This window comes from Paroedura picta, chromosome 2 (assembly GCF_049243985.1).
Source record: "Paroedura picta isolate Pp20150507F chromosome 2, Ppicta_v3.0, whole genome shotgun sequence".
Taxonomy (NCBI): domain Eukaryota; kingdom Metazoa; phylum Chordata; class Lepidosauria; order Squamata; family Gekkonidae; genus Paroedura; species Paroedura picta.
The window spans coordinates 176,162,949-176,185,538 of NC_135370.1; the positions used below are offsets into that span (position 1 = coordinate 176,162,949).

At 51.1% G+C, this 22,590-nt stretch overlaps 1 protein-coding gene across 1 annotated transcript in view; it reads right to left on the reverse strand.

The window, feature by feature from the left end:
• Positions 1–316: 316 nt before the first annotated feature.
• The window catches only part of LOC143830832 (disheveled-associated activator of morphogenesis 1-like), a 132,338-nt gene continuing 110,064 nt past the window's right edge, over positions 317–22,590 (reverse strand). The window contains 6 exon segments of the mRNA XM_077323907.1: positions 317–439; positions 2,463–2,486; positions 2,488–2,574; positions 3,598–3,931; positions 6,310–6,404; positions 13,658–13,729. Of these exon segments, the coding sequence (XP_077180022.1) occupies positions 332–439; positions 2,463–2,486; positions 2,488–2,574; positions 3,598–3,931; positions 6,310–6,404; positions 13,658–13,729 (720 nt within the window). The 3' untranslated portion in view covers positions 317–331.

The following is a 22,590-nucleotide window of genomic DNA, read 5'->3' on the forward strand; positions in this document are numbered from 1 at the left end:
TTTTGTAAACGGCAAATTTACCCGAGAGGGACAATCCAGTGGCTAACGGTTAGGGGGATAAATAGGAGTAGTAAACGAATGGTTATTTCCTCCCCCCTCTAAGGGTGGCAACGCAGAAATATTTTACAGTATTTTGCAACATAAAAATGACTAATAGCCGCCGTTATGTTTAACTGCCTCTGGGAGAGCTGCGGGATTATTAAGTGTAATTGGAAAGGTTTAGCCTAATTCAAATTCCTAGAAAGCACCAAACTTGGCAGGAAAGGGAAAGGGAGCTTAAGGAACCGATGCAAAGCAGAAAAGGAAAGAAAATAAACTGCCCAGTCCAAACTTACCTATCTAGCGTGGAATTTTCGTGCTCCCTTAATTTGTCTATGACCGGCTGAATCCCGAGCATGAGAAATTCGTATCTAAGATGGAGTCTGAAGTCCAGACTTTCCTGGAAGCAAGGAAGAAGCCGCTTTGAGGTGGTCTGCCCCTCACAAGCGCAGTATAAATCAACAGCTCACACATAGGCCAGGCCAGGCTTTCTCAAACTAGGATTCCGTGAGACAGCCCTGGAAGAGTTTCCTGAATGGGTGGGAGTTAATTCATTTTTAATCTATTTTAAAGATTTGTTAAACATTTATCGGGTGAGATTTCAGTTCTGGCCCCTGCCTGGTGGAATGAGTTCCTGGAAGAGCAGAGGGCCCTGCCAGAATTGTCAGCTTTCCGCAGAACCTGTAAGACGGAACTCTTCTGCCAGGCTTTTGGTAGAGGCTGGGCTTCATACCAGGCAATATGATTGGGTCCTTCCCCTGTGCTTGTAGGATCTGGACCCCTGGGAGGGGGCGTACCAGTGCCCCCAGACTTACATTGGATGGACACAGCTGGGAATAAGAGCGTAGGAAGACGGGTTTAGGATTATCTGACCGTCATCGTTCTGGATTACTGCTTCTTTTTCTGTTTCATCTGGTTTCTAGCTTGTATTTATGGGGTTGTGTTTTAATATTGTAAGCTGCCGCAGGCCAGCTTGTCTGGAAACAGCGGGATAAAAATTTAATAAATAATAATAATAAAAATGCCTGGAATGGGGTGGGAAGAGGAGGTGCCACTTCTGAGGTTTCTCAAAGCCTGAAGAAAGTTTCTGGGGTTTCTTCATGGTAAAAAAAATTGAGAAAGGCTGGGCTAGAGTTTTGGGGGAGGGGGGCATGGGTCTGAACGGCAATATGGGGCATGGGCAGGCGGAAAATGTAAGAGGAATGCCAGGCTATAGGACGGACAGTTAACAAGATACATCCGTAGGGCTGACAACCTCCATGTGTTGAAGAAGCAAGAGAAAAAGGAGGAGGTCGAACGGTGCAGGCTGAAGCAATGGAAAAACCGTTTGAGACAAAAATTAGCAAAGCACGCTCAAAACTGTTTAATGAGTCCTTGAAAAGGAAAACGACATTCTTCCACGAAAAATTACTTGATAAATCTATAACTGCACAAAAGATGATAATCATTAGAGCCTTTCCCCCTTAATCGTAAGCACCTGTATTGTGCCATAAAGAAATGTGGAGCATAGTTTTGCTTGAATGTCAGAAGCTCCTGCCAAGAATTTTCTCTATGAGAGAGGTGAGGTGGATGTGTTCACTGAAATATTGCCTGTAAAATAATTTTTCTTATTATTCCTGATGAAGGCTTGATTAAGGTCACAATCGACTACTGCAGGAAACTATTATGATGGGCTTTCTGTTTTTTATCAGAATTCATTATCTCTCATGGGTTTTTCCATTGCTTCAACTTCCACATGTTGACGGGAGTACCCTAGGACAACTCCAGGTAACAAAGATCAGTTCCTCCGGAGAAGATGGCTGCTTTGGACATTTTCCTCTATGGCAGTCTTTCTCAACTTTTTAACCTTTGAGAACCCCTTGAAACATTCTTCAGGCTTCGAAAAACCCCAGAAGTGGCGCAATTTTGCCAAATATGGTTGGGAAGCAGAGCTGAGGACACACCCACCTGGGGCCCTCCCCTTTCCCCGCCTCCAGGCCCTTCATTGGCCATTTTGGGAGGGGGGCATGTCTCAGTGGAACAGGCTTTCTTGGGAGGTGGTGGGTTCTCTATCTTTGGAGATTCTAAAACAGAGGCTGGAGAGCCATCTGACGGAGAGGCTGATTCTGTGAAGGCTCAAGGGGGTGGCAGGTGACAGTGGATGAGCGAGAGGGTTGGGAGTGTCCTGCATAGTGCAGGGGTTGGACTAGATGACCCATGAGGTCCCTTTCAGTTCTATGATTCTACATCCGACATGTGTCCCTTGGGTGGGACTAGGAGGGCCGATGGAATGTTGGGACGATGTCAAGGGGGCCCACGGAATCAAAGCTAGTCTAATAGTGGCCCCAGTCCTAAGGGGAGAAGGATGCACCTTGCATGCATCCCATGTCCGGCAAACAGCAAATCCAGTCAAAGCCTCTCTCCCCGTCGCCTGCCCAACTCACCACTCCTGCGCCTTGACTCAGGACCCGCGTTGATGAAGGACATGATGGCCGTCTTGAGGCTCACTTCATCTCGATAGCGCCCTGTGCTTCTGTCCAGGTCGTTTATTAACGTCTGGGGAATATACAACGGAGGCAAAGGAAAAATCAGGGACAACACAGGCAGAGCAGTGAAAATGGGGATAAGCTTTTTGTATGTGCATGCACAGCTTTGCCAGAACCAACACACATCCCCATGTTAAAAGACCCAAATCCAGTGCACCACACTGATGAAAAAGGACAGAAAGAAAAATCTCTGGACAGTTCATTACGCTGCATAGACGAACTAGAACCAATGGGATGAAATTAATTCAAAAGAAATTCTGTCTAAACATCCGGAAGAAGTTCCTGACAGTTAGAGCGGCTTCCTCGGGAGGTGGTGGGTTCTCCATCTTTGGAGATTTTAAAGCAGAGGCTGGAGAGCCATCTGACAGAGAGGCTGATTCTGTGAAGGTTCAAGGGGGTGGCAGGAGACAGTGGGTGAGCGAGAGGGTTGGGAGTGTCCTGCACAGTGCAGGGGGTTGGACTAGATGGCTCAGGAGGCCCCCTTCAACTCTATGATTCTACGATTCTAGGTTTCTTAGCTTTTTTGCTGTCAAGTCCCACCCAACCTATGGTGACTCCATAAGCGATGTCAAGAACATAAAATAAGCCTCAAAACACTCACTTCTGTAATTAGAGAAGTTGAGAATAGACAGGCTGAGTATATGTGTGTGTGTGAAAGACACTGGGTTTCACTTCACGAAACAGAAGATAGCCTGCTCACAATTATGTGTCCATCCAGGCCATTTTTGCCTCTACTAAACAGGTTCTGCAGGTTTTTATGTTGCTTCAGAAACCTGCAAAGCCTGTTTGACTAAAGTCAAGAATGGGCCCAAAATATACGACAAGACCAGGGGTAGTCAAACTGTGGCCCTCCAGCTCCTGGGAATTGTAGTCCATGGACATCTGGAGGGCCGCAGTTTGACTACCCCTGGACTAGACCTTGGGAAATGAAGCTTCTTGAAACCACAGTCCCCTCTCCCCAAAGAATCCCCACTGCTCCAGCCGGACGGAGACAAATGTCAAAAATGCCACACAGACGTGTGGCACTACGTACCTGAAAGCGAGTCCTTTCGCTGGCGTATTTTTGGTAATGCACCATGGCCTCCAGCACCTTCTTGTGACCACCGGGAACCAGGCACACAGCGCCCATGATTTCCAGCACAGCCACCTTCGTTTTGATGTTCTCCGTGCTCAGGCTCTGAGCGATGACGTTGATACTCTCTGAGTGGGCCAGGACGTGAGCTCTCCCGAGAGAGTTGTTCATCAGTGCCTTGATGCATCCGATGAGGGAGGTGTGTATCCGAGACTCCGAGGTCTCATAGTCCATGCTCCTCAGGAAGTTCAGGATGCACGTCAGGCCATCCAGGTCAATGAATCTGGTTACAAACCTGACAAATGCGACAAGGTTAGAAATATGGAGCGTGTCCAGAGGAGGGCAACCAAGATGGTGTAGGGTTTGGAGACCAAGATGTATGAGGAAGGGTTGGGGGAGCTTGGTCTGTTGAGCCCGGAAGAGAAGACTTCATTATTCATATCCCTCTTGTCACTACCGGAAGGAGTCCCAAAAGCGGCTTACAAAAGCCTTTCCTTCCCTCCCCCCCAAAACAGACACCCTGTGAGTTAGGTGGAACTCAGAGAGCTCTAAGAGAACTGCTCTGCAGGAGAACTGTGACTAGCCCAAGGTCACCCAGCTGGCTGCGTGTGGAGGAGTGGAGAATCAAACCCGGTTCTCCATATTAGAGTTTGCCACTCTTAACCACTACACTGCAATGGGTCTGCCAGGGTCCTGTCCACGCTTCATGCCTCACGTTCAGCCGATGTGATCTGACTGATCTGCAGCACGAAAGCCCCGGCAACCATGCATCAACCGTGCCGACACACTTAGGGCAGGAAATTTTTCATCATAAAATGCAGCACGGCAAAAACTTCCACGCCAGAGCACTGATCCATTGCAGGATTATTTGAATATTAATTTTATTATCTATTTGTTTGTCATTGGACTTTAGGACTGCCCCTCTTGGGTCAGCCGTCTGTTAAAATCGACACACTCTATAAATACTGTGAAAAATGTCTAAAAATCAATGACCCGTGGATTACTATAGCACCCACATCCCTTCCCCATTAGTTGCCAGAGCTAGATGGTACAGGAGAGAGTGTTTCAATGGGGAGAGGGGAGGTTCTTAGATGTTCCTGGGGGCCCAGCCTTAACCAAGTGCCCAGTGGAAGTTCTCCGTTTTACAGGCCCTGTGGAACTGAGTAAGCTCCAACATGACCTGTGTCTCCTCCGGGAGCTCATTCCACCAGAAAGGAGCCAGGACTGAAAAGGCCTTGGCCGTGGTCAAGGCCAGGCACACCTCCCAAGGGTCGGGGACCACCAGCATGCTGGATCCACCATACGCAATGCTCTTTGGGGAAAATACTTAGAGAGGCGTGCCCTCAGATGCGCTGGGCCCATTCCACAAATGGCCTTAAATTATTCCCATCGAAGCTCATTGTGTGACGTAACTCCATGCAGCAGTGCATCAGGCATCCCCAGACTACAAATTTCAGCAGCGGACTCCAAACACGACAGCCTGCTAAGAACGGCTTTCGTGCACAAACTCCCAGCGCCCATCCGGTCGGGAGCCCCCGCGGCCATGAAGAAAAGCTCTGGCACGGTTGAGCGACACCAGACAATCCCCGGCAGCTGGCACGGTGCCAGCCGGAACAACCAGCCGCAAAGTGGCGGGCTTTCTGTTGCCTGCACGACTCCATTCAGGGCCAGCAGATGCGGAATAAATTAGGCAAAGCACGCAAATCTGTGCAAACGTCCTTGATTTGCACAATGCTCTTCAACGCCCGTCTCCTTTCCCCGCCTTCAAAGGAGCATCCACAGCTCTGGATGTGTGTGTTTGTCTGTGGGGGAGCCAAACATCTTGCAAATCAGACCCACAGCCGCACGGTGTATTATGCTGCGTTAACAATACACGCAACTGATCCGGGGCGCCGCACAAAGGACTGAAGAGATCGGCCAGCGGGCCAGTCGGATGGATGAAATGCGTCTCTGGTTAGTGTTCCGCCAAAGCCGTTCGGAAGCACGAAAAGTTTGTTTTTTAACTTTAAAAAAACAATTACTCAAAGGAATATTGGGTGAATGGAGACAGGACTCCAATCACGTTCTCACATCTGTTGGCTATTTTATTACCTATACGCTAATTCAAGGTTTTGGTGTTAATTTTCAAGGCCACCTGCAATCTGGGCCCAGCGTATCTGAGGGGCTGGTCTAACTTTCTATGCCCCCTGCAGAGGCATAGACTGTGAAAATTCTAACAGGCTGGTGATTCCTGGCCTGCAGGAACTGCGCCTGGCCTCGACCAGGGCCAGGGCCTTTTTGGTCCCGGCCCCAACCTGGTGGAATGAGCTCCCGGAAGAGCTGAGGGCCCTGTTGGAGCTGTCGCAGTTCCGCAGGGCCTGCAAGAGGGAGCTCTTCCGCCAGGCGTTTGGTTAAGGCCAGGATGAGGGAGATCTGTTGGGTCCCCCCCTCCAAGCATCAGCCTAAATGGGCTGGGGTGGGTCTGTTGAGTTGAATATAATCTTTTTTTTTTGCAGGGGGGGGGGGTTAGATCTGGATATTGTTATTGTTATTATGTCTTTACCTGTTGTGCCCTACTGCAAGCGGGCTGGCCCAAGAGCGGCAGACAATAAATTATTATGAGGGATGGGCAAATAAATCAATATGCAGGAGATAGGGAGGAAGGCTTCTGATACCTGAACAAAGAGCATTTACCTCATTGGCTTGGTCCTCAATGCGGTCTTCAAGCTTTCTATTGTTTTGTTCCTCTCTTCCTCATCTTCTTTTTCCAAGGCGATCAACGATTTTCTCTGCAAAGGTAGGGAGGGCAAAAAAACCACAACAATTCAGTTAAGGCCAAGTTGCCGGCAAGTAGCTCACAGTGGTCCAGAATTACCAAGGGTCTAGGTCAGGGGTAGTCAACCTGTGGTCCTCCAGATGTCCATGGACTACAATTCCCATGAGCTCCCTGCCAGCGAATGCTGGCAGGGGGCTCATGGGAATTGTAGTTCATGAACATCTGGAGGGCCGCAGTTTGACTACCCCTGGTCTAGGTCATAGGGGTGGGCTATGTTTGAGAGTAAAAGGCCCTGGGTTCAAATCCATCTCAGGAGGATATCAAATAGCAGAGGGGAAGATGACCTTGGAAAGCTGTGGCCAGAAAACACAGGTAACTGTGAGACAGATGCCCCAATGATCACTGGTGATCTAACTGAGCTGTAGATTTGGGACAGACACAAAGAAACACTTGGTCTCTATGCCCTATGGCTGGCTGCCCTGAGGAACTAGCTGTCCACTGTGTGGGACAAGATGCTGGACTAGATGGACCTCTGGCCTGATCCAGCAGGGCTCTTCTGATGTTCCTATGAAGGCCTCAGCCTTCCTAAGAGCACCAGAAGAGCCCTGATGGGTCAGACTAGGGGTCCATCTAGTCCAGCCTCCTGTCTCACACAGGGGCCAGCCAGTTCCTCTGGAGGGCCAGCAACAGGGCAGAGAGGCCGAGGCCTTCCTAAGGACATCAGGAGAGCCCTGCTGGGTCAGACCAGGGGTCCATCCAGTCCAGCCTCCTGTCTCACACAGGGGCCAGCCAGTCCCTCTGGAGGGCCAGCAACAGGGCAGAGAGGCCGAGGCCTTCCTAAGGACATCAGAGAGCCCTGCTGGGTCAGACCAGGGGTCCCTCCAGTCCAGCCTCCTGTCTCACACAGGGGCCAGCCAGTTCCTCGGAGGGCCAGCAACAGGGCAGAGAGGCCGAGGCCTTCCTAAGGACATCAGGAGAGCCCTGCTGGGTCAGACCAGGGGTCCCTCCAGTCCAGCCTCCTGTCTCACATAGGGGCCAGCCAGTTCCTCTGGAGGGCCAGCAACAGGGCAGAGAGGCCGAGGCCTTCCTAAGGACATCAGAGAGCCCTGCTGGGTCAGACCAGGGGTCCATCCAGTCCAGCCTCCTGTCTCACACAGGGGCCAGCCAGTCCCTCTGGAGGGCCAGCAACAGGGCAGAGAGGCCGAGGCCTTCCTAAGGACATCAGGAGAGCCCTGCCGGGTCAGACCAGGGGTCCATCCAGTCCAGCCTCCTGTCTCACACAGGGGCCAGCCAGTTCCCCTGGAGGGCCAGCAACAGGGCAGAGAGGCCGAGGCCTTCCTAAAAACACCAGAAGAGCCCTGCTGGGTCAGACCAGTGAAGGTCCATCCTGTCCAGCATCCTTTCTCTCACTGGCCAACCAATTCCTCTGGAGGGCCAACAATAGGGCACAGATGCCTAGGTCTTTAAAAGAACTTCAGAAGACCCTTCCGGCAGCAAATTACTCATTTTAATCACTCTCCACAAAGTATTTCTTTTTGTCTGTCTGTCCTGATTCTCCTGCCCACTGGGTTCTTGGATGCTTTAGGATGCTTAGGGCTGATCCTGCGTTGAGCAGGGGGTTGGACTAGATGGCCTGTATGGCCCCTTCCAACTCTATGATTCTATATCCTGCGTTGAGCAGGGGGTTGGACTAGATGGCCTGTATGGCCCCTTCCAACTCTATGATTCTATATCCTGCGCTGAGCAGGGGGTTGGACTAGATGGCCTGTATGGCCCCTTCCAACTCTATGATTCTATATCCTGCGCTGAGCAGGGGGTTGGACTAGATGGCCCGTATGGCCCCCTCCAACTCTATGATTCTATATCCTGCGTTGAGCAGGGGTTGGACTAGATGGCCTGTATGGCCCCTTCCAACTCTATGATTCTATATCCTGCGCTGCGCAGGGGGTTGGACTAGATGGCCTGTATGGCCCCTTCCAACTCTATGATTCTATAGGTTCATTGGATGCTCTTGAGTTCTAGAATTCTGGAGAGGGAGAAAATGATCTCTTTGCCAACTCTCTCTGTCCCCTGCAAAAATGTCTAAATCTCCATCAGGTCTTCCCTTAAATCATCACTTTTGATCAGTCCCAGACTTGAAAAGTCCCAGACTCTGCATGCTGTCCTTATACAGAAGGTTCTCCCATCCCTTGATCAGGTGATTTCTTGGGGGGGGGGGAGGAAAGAAGTTCTCCTTGTCCCCGCTGAAGCCCTCGGAGATGGTGATGCGGTTGGACAGCTGTCACTGGGACGGTTAGAGGAGGAAACTGCCCTGCAGAAATGTTTAACGAGTGATGTCATTTTTCCACACCAGCCATCCACCGTAAAAATTCATTGGGGGCAAGGTTCTCTGTCGAGCGCAGTCCAAGTGTTTTATGTACAACCCGGACCGTGAATATTTGCGAGGCGTTTTGCGGCTCCAGCAGAACGCCGTCCACATCAAAAGGACGCAATTTTGCAAACAAGGTCCAGATTTTCACCCAAAGCGCGGGGGGAGATCAATTAAAATATTTCACAAGCCAGCATGCTGCAGCCGAGGACGTTAAGTGTTGACAGAGTTTAAAAATGCAAAGAAGTGCCATTGGCTTAAAGAATAAATAGCTTTATTAAGATAAACAATGGAAGAGAGGAGAGGGAAAGAGAGGGAGGGCGAGAGAGGGGGAGAGAGAGAGAGAGAGAGAGTTCTATCTGCTTAACTGATTAACTGTTCTTTTGCATTTGAAGGCAAACAGGGAGGACGTGTGCTCAAAAGAGCAAGAGGTCTCCCAGTGAGCTAATCATGACACAAGTGGAGATTATTTGAAAAATAACAGGAAGTTTCTAATCTGAGTATGCTAACGATACATCTCCTCCGTCGATGCCCCCGTAGAATATTCATCGCATGCTGTTCAATCATGCACACTGCGCACTGCACATCTTGCACATTCCGACAGCACCAAGAAAAGGTTCATCCCTCGAACGCTCACGTACAGGGAGGGTGTTCAGGCAGCCTAATTTCTGCACCTGAAATGAGCCTAGCTAGAGATGCTACACCCTGACCTAGATGGTCCAAGCTGGCTTGATCGTGTCAGATCTGGGAAGATAGAGTTGTCCCTGTTGGTGTTTGGAGGAAAGTCTACCAAGGAACTCCAGGGGTTTTATACCCTGCTTTATACTAACTGAAGGAGCAGCTTACAAACCCCTTTCCCTTCCTCTCCAGGGTTGCTCTGCAAGAGGGTGAAACCAATTCTGTTCATCCCTATGGGGTTGCCAGACGTTGGCTATGACGTTCCATCAGTATAGATGGTCTACTTAGATCAGAAGTAAACCATCTATAATGATGGAAAATCACCTGAATGGCCCAGGTGAGCTCCATTTCAGTTTCATCTCCACACTGAGGCAGGTCATGGCAAAACATCACCTCTGTTCATCTGTCACATGGGAACCAATGTCCTGCTCTGAGAGCCTATGCGCTGATCCAGCATGTGACTTGCGGGTGCGTAACTCGAGCTGTGATTCCGGGTTTGTCTAGCAGGTGAGTCCCTGCTGTGACAGCCCAGGGCTCTTGTTCACCGTGAGATGCGTATCTGGGCTGACGCTTTTATTTATATAAGGCAGGCATCGCCACTCACAGACATAGAATGAAATCCCTCTCAATTGGAAGTATTCCCTGTAGTCCAAAATTGGGCTGTCTCTCTCTCTCTCCAACCCCATTAAAAAAAAGGGGGGGGTCGCTTTTGCACTTGTCCAGAGGTTCTGTCCTTTTCAAAAATATAATTTTATTTTTAAAAAGAAATAACGATAGCGATGGAAAAGGGAGGTAGAAAAGAAGAGAAGTTGCACAATACTATTTGTGTAATTATTCAGATTTTACTTTGCACCATGTAATGTATTAAGCAAGCTAGCAAACAGAAGTGCTCCAAATCATCTGGCTGCTCCCCAGCATCATTATGTAGTTGTTGTTGTTGTTGTTGTTGTTGTTGTTGTTAGTTATGAAGTCGTGTCCAACCCATCGTGACCCCATGGACAGTGATCCTCCAGGCCTTCCTGTCCTCTACCATTCCCTGGAGTCCATTTAAGTTTGCACCGACTGCTTCAGTGACTCCATCCAGCCACCTCATTCTCTGTCGTCCCCTTCTTCTTTTGCCCTCGATCGCTCCCAGCATTAGGCTCTTCTCCAGGGAGTCCTTCCTTCTCAGGAGGTGGCCAAAGTATTTCAGTTTCATTTTCAGGATCTGGCCTTCTAAAGAGCAGTCCGGGTTGATCTCCTCTAGGACTGACCGGTTTGTTCGCCTTGCAGTCCAAGGGACTCGCAAGAGTCTTCTCCAGCACCAGAGTTCAAAAGCCTCAATTCTTTGACGCTCGGCCTTCCTTATGGTCCAAATTTCACAGCCATATATTGCAACTGGGAAGACCATAGCCTTGATAAAAAGTGTTACTAGACTCCGTTTGTTTATTTATGGCAGCAGACTGACACGCAGTGCTCCCATGGGAATTTGCACTTTTAAAAAGTGCTTAAAACAAGAGCTAGGTGAAGTTTCCAGATCCCTGTTGGAAGGCAGAGATGCCAGCCTCCAGGGGAGATCTTAGGATCCCCCGGAACTGTGTTGGATCTGATATTATCAGGACAGAGCTGTTCCTCTCGAGAAAATGGATGCTTTGAAGGGTGGACTCTGTGACCCATTGTGCACAGGATGGAATGCCATACTGTTGGTGGCAGGGCTTTGGGGAAAATCCCCAATAATGCACGTTGCTGCCAGCATGGGCGTGTCCCGGCCCAGGCCCTCAGAAGACCCGCGTTAATGAAACGTGGGTTCTTCCGGAGTCCAAGGACTCCTGAGGGCACAAGCGAGGGCCCAGCCACCTGAGTCCCATGCATAATCGGAGGAGCCGGGCTTTCGGCCTGGCTCCTCCCCCTGGCTCCTCCTCCCCTCTGCTGGCTCCGCGGAGAAGACAGGGGCGACCCCCCGTCCCCACCATTTTGGGAGAGCAGCATACTGGTCCCCACCATCCTGCAGTGGGGGACCCCTGTCCCCAATTCCCCCCCAGCCACTGCCAGCTCTTTCCTGCGCACCTGGCCCCGCATAGCCTGCACGGGGCCGTTGCGCTGGGACAGCTGGCAGAGCACCACCCCTATGCATATATGGGAGACGGTGGGGCTTTTTGCCCCGCCGCAGTGGCACGGAGTATCTGCCACTGTGCATAATGGGTCTGTGGGTCTGTGACAGGCATGTCAAACATCTGACCCAGGGGCCGGAACTGGCCCATTCAAGGCTCTTATCCAGCCGGTAGCACTCCAAATGTAGACTGGAGGAGAAGAACTGGGTTTTAATACCCTGCTTTATACTACCCGAAGGAGCAGCTTACAAATTCCTTTCCCTTCCTCTCTACGCAACAGAAACCCTGTAAGATGGGTAGAGCTCTGAGAGAACTGCTCTGTGAGACCAGCCCTGTGACTAACCGAAGGGCGCCCAGCTGGCTGCATGTGGAAGAGGAGTGGGGAATAAAACCTGGTTCTCCAGGTTAGAGTCCTCTGCTCTTGACCACTACACCAAGAGAACTCCAGGAAAGGTCTCTATTAGGGCATCGTATCCCCTGATGGAGCCTCTTGTGGCGCAGAGTGGTAAGGCAGCGACATGCTGTTTGAAGCTCTGCCCATGAGGCTGGGAGTTCGATCCCAGCAGCCGGCTCAAGGTTGACTCAGCCTTCCATCCTTCCGAGGTCGGTAAAATGAGTACCCAGATTGCTGGGGGGTAAACGGTAATGACTGGGGAAGGCACTGGCAAACCACCCCGTATTGAGTCTGCCAAGAAAACAACAGACATCCTGTGAGGGAGGGGAGGCTGAGAGAGCCCTGATATTACTGAAGAAGAAGAGGAGTTGGTTCTTATATGCCACTTTTCTCTACCCAAAGGAGTCTCAAAGGGCCTTCCCTTTCCTCTCCCCACAACAGACACCCTGTGGGGTGGGTGAGGCTGAGAGAGCCCTGATATCACAGCTCTGTCAGAACAGTTTTATCAGTGCCGTGGCGAGCCCAAGGTCACCCAGCTGGCTGCATGTGGGGGAGTGCAGAATCGATCCTGCCTCACCAGATTAGAAGTCCGCACTCCTAACCACTACACCAAGCTGGCTCTTCACCCTCCTGGAACAGAGTCCATGATGCAGCAAGCTGGTGAGTCTAAATGGCAGCTTTCTTCTTCAAAACATCCGTGGGCATTCCGTGGTCCCGGACCCCCCACCCGGAAGGCATGAGGCAGTCCTGCAGGTTTACGGTTCCTGCTCTGCCTTCTGATCAAATGCCGCACAGACACTAAGCTTGCAAGGAAAACCCAACATGACCCTCGTAAAAATTCCAGCCGGCCCTGGGTGGGGGGACGGGACTCACTCCTGTTGGCGTAACCAAGTAACCCCGGGCCAAGGGCCTATAAATCAGGGCTCTCGAGACAAGCTGCGTCTGTTGTCTTTGATCAAGGGGCTCTTGTTGAATCCGTTAGGAGGGTTTGCAGAAACTAATCCTCCCCTCACTTCGGCAAACACACGCCCTGGCACCGTGCCACCCCGCCCTTGCTTGGACAGCTGGAAGAAAGGAGCCCAGCCCAGCCTGCCCTCTCCAGCGCAAATTGCGGCCTGGAATATGTCTAGGAACCCGGAGCGCTTTATCTGGGCCACCGCTGGAGTAGACCCACTTGTAAGCAAGGCTGGGTGCCTCTTGTAGGGGGATTCTGCAAATACGCAGCTCCGGATGCCAGCCTCCAGGAGGGGCCTGGGGATCCCCTGCAATTTCAGCTCATCTGCTTTGGCCTTTTTCGAACTTTTCACCTTGGAAGAGACCCTGGAATGATTTTTCAGGCTTCCAGGATCTGTGGAAGTGATATCAGCTGGCCACATGTGTGGCAGGCATCTTGTGGCTGTTACCACCGCAATTCCAAAAGTGTCCACTGCTTCAAAAAAGGTTGGGGACCCCACAGGGTGGATCATGCCTGCTGAAGAACTGTGAAATCAGTTTCCTCTGGATCGAAAAGCATTCTGTGCTACTGGATAGCTTGCGGATTCATAAGCCACAAACCCAAAAATCAAACAAATGTATACATTTCACAGTATTCAGTTTCCCCACCTCCTGAATTTGGGATTTGCCGAGGCATGGCATCTCAGAGTTTTATGCACAATCCTGCCCTTCATGCTCAAAACGCATCTTTTTTTTTTTTTAACGTAAGTTTTTAAAAAGCAGTCTTTGAAAACTCCACTTACAGCCGCCATGGAGTTAAGCTGATCGATGTAGAACTCTGGCCAACTCGTAGCTCCTTTATTTTCTTCTTGGTCCTGAAAAAAACAAAAGGATGAGATCAGAAATAGGCTTGTCTGTCTTCCTGTCTGCCACGCCCTTAATATAAAATCAGAGTTGGAAGGGACCTCCAGGGTCATCCAGTCCAACCCCTGCACAACAAACTGAATTGTTCCAAGCAATTCACAATTTCTCTTTAGGGGTGAAAGAGATTTCCCATACACTGAGCCCACCGCAATAAAGGACAATGTTCCAAAAAAACCTGGAGGAAATAGCTACTTTGGAAGGTGGGGTCTAGGAAATTATACCCCTTTGAAATCTGTCTCCTCCCCTCCCCAAACCCCATTCCCAAATTCTCCAGGAATTTCCCATCTCAAAGTTGGCAGCTGTAGTGTTTTATAAACTAGAAAAAGAGTTGGTTTTTCTATCCTGCTTTTCACTGCCTGAAGGAGCCTCAAGTGGCTTCCATTCGCCTTCCGTTCCTCTCCCCACAACAAACACCCTGTGAGGGATGTGAGGCTGAGAGAGCCCTGATATTACTGAAGAAGAAGGGTTGTCTTTTCCGTCCTGCTTTTCACTACCCAAAGGACTTTCAAAGCGTCTTACAAGTGCCTTCTCTTCCTCTCCCCACAACAGACACCTTGGGAGGTGGGGGGGGGGGGCTGAGAGAGCTCTGACGGAGTTGCTCAGTCAAAACAGCACTATCAGAACTGTGAGTGGCCCAAGGTCACCCAGCAGGCTGCCAGGACTTAAACCTGGCTCCACAGATTAGAAGCTGCCACTCTTAACCACCACACCACACTGGCTCTCTGCTACCCTTTATAACGAGTCGATTTGAAGTCTTTAGACCCAGCACATGTGTTGTGATGGACATGGGGACGCTGGTGAGAACGGCCAACGTGGAAATGGGCCTCAACAAACATGGAAATGAGGCCAAACTTCTGTCATGAATACCGGTCATTCATAACAAAAGCCTTTCATATCCTTGGCCCCCTGTCCTTATCTCTCTGAGCATTTTGTGGCAGCAATGTGATGGCTTCGTAAGGGGGTGGGGGTTGGAAAGAGGTTTGGGGTGGGTGGGAGAGGATTTCTTATTGTCTGGTTTTATTGTTTTATTTTGTTGTGACCCGTGGAATAAAATGAATGAATGAATGAATGAATGAATGAATGAATGAATGAATGAATGAATGAATGAACGAACGAACCGTCATATTATCCAACAAATTTAAAAATTATATTTAAAAATTAATTAACTCTCACCCATTCGGGAAGCCCTTCCAGGGCCATCAGGAAACCCCAGGGTTTCACAAAACCCTGGTTGGGCAAACCTGGTATAGAACCTGGTCCTACATGCACAACGATGTTTCTCTAGTACAGCAAAAATGGAAGTTTGGAATGGTGTCATTTGCTTCCCGCCCCCAATTCATGCAATTTCACTGCTGGATTGATGTCAAACTCCTGCAAACGTTTTGCTAATCTAATCGCGGGCCAGGAGGAGATCCGAGACGGCGGCAGCCTCCTTTCATCATTATATCCCGGCCTATTCCTAGAGTGGAAGAATCAGCTAAGCTCACACACACGCACCCAAATATTTAATATGAAGAGATCGGTTGCATGTAAAGAGCTGGTGAATCCAAGGTCGTTTCCCACCCTCCCGGAGGAGGAGGTAGGCCGCGTCAGCTGCCTCCCGCAAGCCCCGGGTATCGCTGAACAATCCGGTAGGAAATTTAGGTCGCTCGTGGAAAAAGCCATCGCCTCGTCCGACTGGAACGTCGCCAAGAGCCGGGGAGGGAGTTCACAGGAGAAGAAACACAGCTACGCTTTCATATCGCGAGGGCCGGCACACGAAAGCCGCTCGATAGTTAATTTTGGAACGCGGGGGAGGGAAAAGAAATCACGGCCAAAGGGTCAGATATACGGGCCGCGCAAGAGCTTGCCTGGAAAATTCAGACTGGGCCTGGAACGTTGTTGATTGCCTGCGACAAAGGGACCAGGGCATATTGCACAAAACACTGAAAATGAGACTTACTCCTCTGGCTTTCAACAGGGGATGTTTCACCACGTCCCCTCACAGATGTGTGCCATGTGTGGGTCCCCAACAGGGTGCCCATGGGCACCACGGCCTACCCACACTTTTCATGGTGCTTGCCAGGTTCCTAGAAAGTGGGAAGGGCTTCTGGTGGGGCATCGGAGATCCGACTGGCTGTGCAGCTCTTTCTTTTTTTTTAAATGTCACTTTGGCAGCTGCTGTCACTATGGCACAAGGAGCTTCACTGGGTGACTAAAAGGAAGCTGGGACAACCATTTCCATAGAATAATAGAGCTGGAAAGGACCTCATGGGTCATCTAGTCCAACCCCTGCACTGTGCAGGACACTCCCAACCCTCTCGCTCATCCACTGTCACCTGCCACCCCCTTGAACCTTCACAGAATCAGCCTCTCCGTCAGATGGCTCTCCAGCCTCTGCTTAAAAATCTCCAAAGATGGAGAACCCACCACCTCCCGAGGAAGCCTGTTCCACTGAGGAACCGCTCTAACTGCCAGGAACTTCTTCCGGAGGTTTAGACGGAATTTAGAATCATAGAATCCTAGAGTTGGAAGGGACCTCCTGGGTCATCTAGTCCAACCCCCTGCACTGTGCAGGATACTCACAACCCTATCGCTCACCCACAGTCACCTGCCACCCCCTTGAGCCTTCACAGAATCAGCCTCTGCGTCAGATGGCTCTCTAGCCTCTGTGTAAAAATCTCCAAAGATGGAGAACCCACCACCTGTTCCACTGAGAAGCTGCTCTAACTGTCAGGAGACAGAATTTAGAATCACGGAATTATAAAATCATAGAGTTGGAAAGGATTTCATTTCATGAAAGGATTTCATTTCACCATCAGCCTCTCCGTCAGATGGCTCTCCAGCCTCTGCTTAAAGATCTCCAAAGATGGAGAATGCACCATCATTCAAGCAAGCCTGTTCCACTGAGAAACTGTCAGGAATGTTTAGATGGAATTTAGAATTATAGAATCATAGAGTTGGAAGGGACCTCCTGGGTCATCTAGTCCAACCCCCTGCGCTATGCAGGACACTCACCACCCTCTCACTCATCCACTGCAATCTGCCACCCCCTTCACAGAATCAGCTTCTCCGTCAGATGGCTCTCCAGCTCTGTTTAATATTTTCCAAAGATGGAGAACCCAACCTTCCAACTCTATGATTCTATGAATGATCTGATCTCCATTATCTTGCTGTGTATTTATTGGATATCTTGATGATGCTGTTTACTAATTTCCTGCTAATTGACTCTCTCTACTCTGATGATTCCGGTTCCATTGGCTGAGGCTCACAGAAGCTCACCCCTCAAATAAAACTTTGTCTTTCTTAAAGGTACCTCTGAACTCAAATTTTGTACCAGCATAAGATGTAAGCTTTCCCAGCTTGGGAAAGAAATGGAGATTTGGAGGGTGGAGGCTGGAAAAGGCGGAGCCTGGGGAGAGACTCCTCCCCTCTGTGGTAATTGGCGCTTGCACAAAGGTAGAGTTGCCAACTTGGATAATTCGGGACGGACCTTGGGAAGGGCAGGAACATCGGCACAGTATAAGTCCACCCTTCAAAGCAGCCCTTTTCCCCAGGGGAACTAATTTCGGTCATCTGGAGATCAGCTGTAATAGTGAGGAGGCTTCCAGTTACCCCCTGAAGGTTGGAAACCCTAAAATAATATCACCAGCACTGATTTTTACATGGCTGTTCTTTTTTATAACTGGGAGTGGGTGGGCTTCTTAGCAGCCTGCCATCGGAAAACAAGCAAGCCCCAGTGGGCTCTAAAGAAACAGCTCACAGTCTGCCTTGGTCATTATGAACAGCGGCAAGATACAGGGGAGAGATGCTAGAATCTGGGCCATTATATCTTCCGAGCAAGCATCCGACAGAACAAGGGAAGGGCAGGCCTCAGAATGGCTTTCTGGAACGGTACTTAAAAGGGAACCTCTCCATTTGTATCTCAGCACAAACTGCTGGGGGTAAATGGGAGAAAATTATACCCAGGGGGTAGAGCGGGGAGCATTCGTTTGCAACAAAGCCACCCAGTTCCCTTCTGTTTCCCCTCTTTTGTGTAGGCTCTCCTTGGACAAAGAAGCTTATCAATCACCTCCATTCTCTGTTAAGGGCATCTCTGGGACGGTCTCCTCGCAACTGTGTAGAACTATATGAGAGATAAATGGACTTTCTCCCCATTAAAACACAGGCCACCTAGTCCAAGCCCCTGCTCAATGAAGGATCAGCCTTAATCAGCTGTTCTCAACTCTTTTCTTACCCTTGAGAAACCCCAGAAACATTCTTTGGGCTTTGAGAAACCCCAGAAGGGGCACAATCCTGCAGAATACGATTGGGAAGCAGAGCTGTGGACACGCCCACCTGGGGACCCTCCCCTGCCCAGCCCCTTCAGGCCCATCATTGGCCATTTAGGGAGGGGCGGGTGGATGGACATGACCATATATGATCATATAATTCGAGTTAGAAGAAAAAGAAGAGTTGGTTCTTATATGCCGCTTTTCCCTACCCGAAGGAGGCTCAAAGCGGCTTACAATCTCCTTCCCATTCCTCTCCCCACAACAGACACCCTGTGGGGTGGGTGAGGCTGAGAGCGCCCTGATATCACTGCTTGGTCAGAACCGTTTTATCAGTGCCGTGGTGAGCCCAAGGTCACCCAGATGGTTGCATGTGGGGGAGCGCAGAATCGAACCTGGTATGCCAGATCAGACTGGCAGATTAGCACTCCTAACCACTACACCAAACTGGCTCTCATATCATATCATATATCGAGTTGGTCATATCAAACTGAGTTATTTGTATTGCTCCTGTTTGATGTAAACCACCCTGAGCTTTCGGGGAGGGCGGTAAACAAACAAACAAACAAACAAACGTTTCACAAATTTAACAAATAGATATAACAAGAATTGATCCCCACCCATTTGGGAAACCCTTCCGCGGACATCAAGAAACCTGAGGGTTTCACAAAACCCTGCTGCTCTCAGCCACTACTGGAACTCACACGCTAACTTAAGTAACACCCAAGAACGTCATTATTGTAAAGGCTTAACAAAGCAACACAAAACACCACACAATTCTTTGAGTTCTGCAGAAGTCTTTGCCCGGCTGCATGCCGAAGGCCAGCCATTTATTCTCTGCTTCTGCATCAAGGAGGACATTAGCTGTCTCATTAGATGGAGAGATTTCTGTTTCTCAGTCCCCTGGAGGGATCATTCTGGATATAAAGGATCTGGTAATACAAAAGGCCAGATCTTCCCGTAAACCCGTAAAGCACTTGGTTTATTTTGATCTGGTTAACTGATGAGGAGGGGAAAAGATGAGTCTGTGACTACACGGAACACAGTAGGTTATTATCCCAAACCTTTCCCCCAATTCTGATACTCTGTCCTGGGAGACAGATTCCAGTGGGCTGTCATGCTGGTCTGAAGCAGTGCCTGAAAAACAGGCACAGAAAAGCTCATACCTTGAATAAAACTTTGTGGGTCTTAAAGGTGCTGCTGAACTCAGACTTTCTGCGGCTGCTTCAGAGTGACCTGAAGGTATCTGAAGAATCGGATTCATGATGTTGGAAAGGACCATAGAGGCCACTTAGTCCAACCCCCTGCCCAATGCAGGATCAGCCTAAAGCATCCAGGAGAAGGATCTGTCCAGCCGCTGCTTGAAGACGGCCAGTGAGGGGGAGCTCCCCACCTCCTTAGGCAGCCCCTTCCACTGCTGAACTAGACTCCTAGAATCCTACAGTGGGAAGGGGCCATGCAGGCCATCTAGTCCCACCCCCTGCTCAGTGCAGGATCAGCCTCAAGCATCCAGGAGAAGGATCTGTCCAGCCGCTGCTTGAAGAAGGCCAGTGAGGGGGAGCTCCCCACCTCCTTAGGCAGCCCCTTCCACTGCTGAACTAGACTCCTAGAATCCTACAGTGGGAAGGGGCCATTCAGGCCATCTAGTCCCACCCCCTGCTCAATGCAGCATCAGCCTCAAGCGTCCAGGAGAAGGATCTGTCCAGCCGCTGCCTGAAGACGGCCAGTGAGGGGGAGCTCCCCACCTCCTTAGGCAGCCCCTTCCACTGCTGAACTAGACTCCTAGAATCCTAGAGTGGGAAGGGGCCATCCAGGCCATCTAGTCCCACCCCCTGCTCAGTGCTGGATCAGCCTCCAGCATCCAGGAGAAGGATCTGTCCAGCCGCTGCTTGAAGACTGCCAGTGAGGGGGAGCTCCCCACCTCCTTAGGCAGCCCCTTCCACTGCTGAACTAGACTCCTAGAATCCCAGCGTGGGAAGGGGCCATGCAGGCCATCTAGTCCCACCCCCTGGTCAGTGCAGGATCAGCCTCCAGCATCCCAGAGAAGGATCTGTCCAGCCGCTGCTTGAAGACTGCCAGTGAGGGGGAGCTCCCCACCTCCTGAGGCAGCCCCTTCCACTGCTGAACTAGACTCCTAGAATCCTAGAGTGGGAAGGGGCCATCCAGGCCATCTAGTCCCAATCCCTGCTCAATGCAGGATCAGCCTCAAGCATCCAGGAGAAGGATCTGTCCAGCCGCTGCTTGAAGACTGCCAGTGAGGGGGAGCTCCCCACCTCCTTAGGCAGCCCCTTCCACTGCTGAACTAGACTCCTAGAATCCTAGAGTGGGAAGGGGCCATGCAGGCCATCTAGTCCCACCCCCTGGTCAGTGCAGGATCAGCCTCCAGCATCCCAGAGAAGGATCTGTCCAGCCGCTGCTTGAAGACCGCTAGTGAGGGCGAGCTCCCCACCTCCTTAGGCAGCCCCTTCCACTGCTGAACTACTCGGAATGTGAAAAATCTAGCCGGTACCGATCTACACGCAGTTTAAGCCTATCCCTGCTGGTCCTCCCCTCTGCTACCAACATTATAGGGCTTCAATGGTAGCCATGCTATAAAAAAATCTATGCTTAGAATCTCAAACACGGATCTCAAGAGCCAGCGTGGTGTAGTGCAACCTTTCTAAGGCTTCGAAACACCCATCTTTAACCGCTCCTGCAGAGCGGATTAAATAAAGCGATAAGGGGTGGTGGGGAGGAGTTAGGGCGGGTCCTGTCCGGGATAAAAACTCGGAAGGGCGAATCAGGAGCCGCGACACTTCCGAGTGTCACTCGGGGGCCAAGCGGCCAATGGGGAGCCTCCCCATTGGCTGCTTGGCCCGCCCTCGCCTCAGCCACCAGGGGAGTCGCCGCTCAGTCTAACAAGAACTCTGAGCCGGTGAGTCCGCCCGCAGAACTCTCCTCCCCGTTGGGAAAGGAGCAGGGACGCTGCGCCGTCCCTGTTCCTTTCCGCCCTCCCCCAACTACCCTCCCACAAACAGCCATGATGATCTGTCGCCGCCCTTCGCTGCCGCCCTTTCTCCGCCTCTCGCCGTCGCTGCCCCTGTTCGCCGGCCGCTACCACGGCCGCCCGCAGCTCCCCCAGCACCAGTGCCCTTCGCCGCCCACTGCCACCGCCACCCAGAGCTCGCCTGCCGCCGCCGCCCTGATCCAGCCATCGCCGCCGCCGCCCGCAGCTCGAACTGCGCCGCCCCCCTTTGCCGTCCATTCCCACGGCCGCCCGAAGATCGCCCTTCGCTGCCGCCGCCCACAGCTGCTGGCCGGTATGTGCTGCGCCAACTTCGCCGCTCGGCCACGCCTGGCCGCCTCCCCACCTTGCTGCCGCATTTCTCCTGCAAATGCTCAACACCTCGCCGCCGCGCCCAGCCTGCTACGAGCCCAGGGAGAAGGCCTCGCATCCTTCCAGGGTTGGTGACTGCCCGCAGCCGTTCTCCCGCCCCGGAACAGCCTGGCTGCCTCTGTGATGCGGCCAGCCTGTTCCCGCCGCCGACAAAACGCCCCTGCTCGCCCCTTACTTACAGCCACGGCGTCCCAGCCCGTGTGAGGGCTTCCCCGGGGTTGCCTAGCGCCCATTTTATGCCTGGCTAAAATGGGCTTTATTTCTAGTTAGATATAAAGACGTGTCTGAAAATTCTCAGGAGGGAAACTGTTTCCCAAGTTCCAATCTTGCCATCTCCTTGACTTTGTAATTTGGAGTAACATGTTCTCTCTTGCTACCAGGCCCAGGGGATTGCTGTTTTCCACAGGGGAATCCATTAATAAAAATGCCAGAAATTGCCCCCATTAGAGGGGGGGGGGGAGAGAGAGAGAGAGAGAGAGAGAGCAGCTGCAAGGAAGGATTCCCACAAAGCCAGCTCCTGCCCTGTTGCTGTCGCGGAGGGTTAGGTCCATGACCTTGGAGCCGGGGAACAAAAGGGGGATAAGTCATCACACACCCCTAGATTGCCACAAAGGCCTTCTTGCGGCAACAGAATAATGAAAAGAAGACCCTGTAGATGCGGGGATCACATGGCGCTGGCTAAATCCTTAGCCCGGACCACGGAGCAGGGTGGAGGGAAAGCCCGGAAGAATGCCTTCTCAATGGAAAACCACCCTGCAAGCATTTCAGGCCATTGTCCCCTTCTCAATAGACAGGGTGTCCATATGTTATGCACAGCCTGCGCGGCATAAAACCCGTCCAGATGGCTGGCTCCTGCTGCCCTCCAGCTGATCCAGGGGGCTTCTGAAATCCCCCATTTGTGACTTTTGCAAAACTGACTTAAACCTTCTTCATGTGCCCGGCTTTCTATCAGGGCCTCTTTCCCTGAAGTTGCACATGAGATGCCTCTCATTTTATAAACAATCCTTTGGGGGTAGGCAAAAAATCAAAGGATCATTGTGGCTGTTTTAACCCCCCGAACATACCTGTTGAGTGGGGATTTGAATCCAGAACTGCTGAGCGACAAGGCTTGATTAATACAGTGTGAAGTCAATATTTAGTGATTGTGAAGAGCCAAGAGCAGGGGTAGTCAACCTGTGCTCCTCCA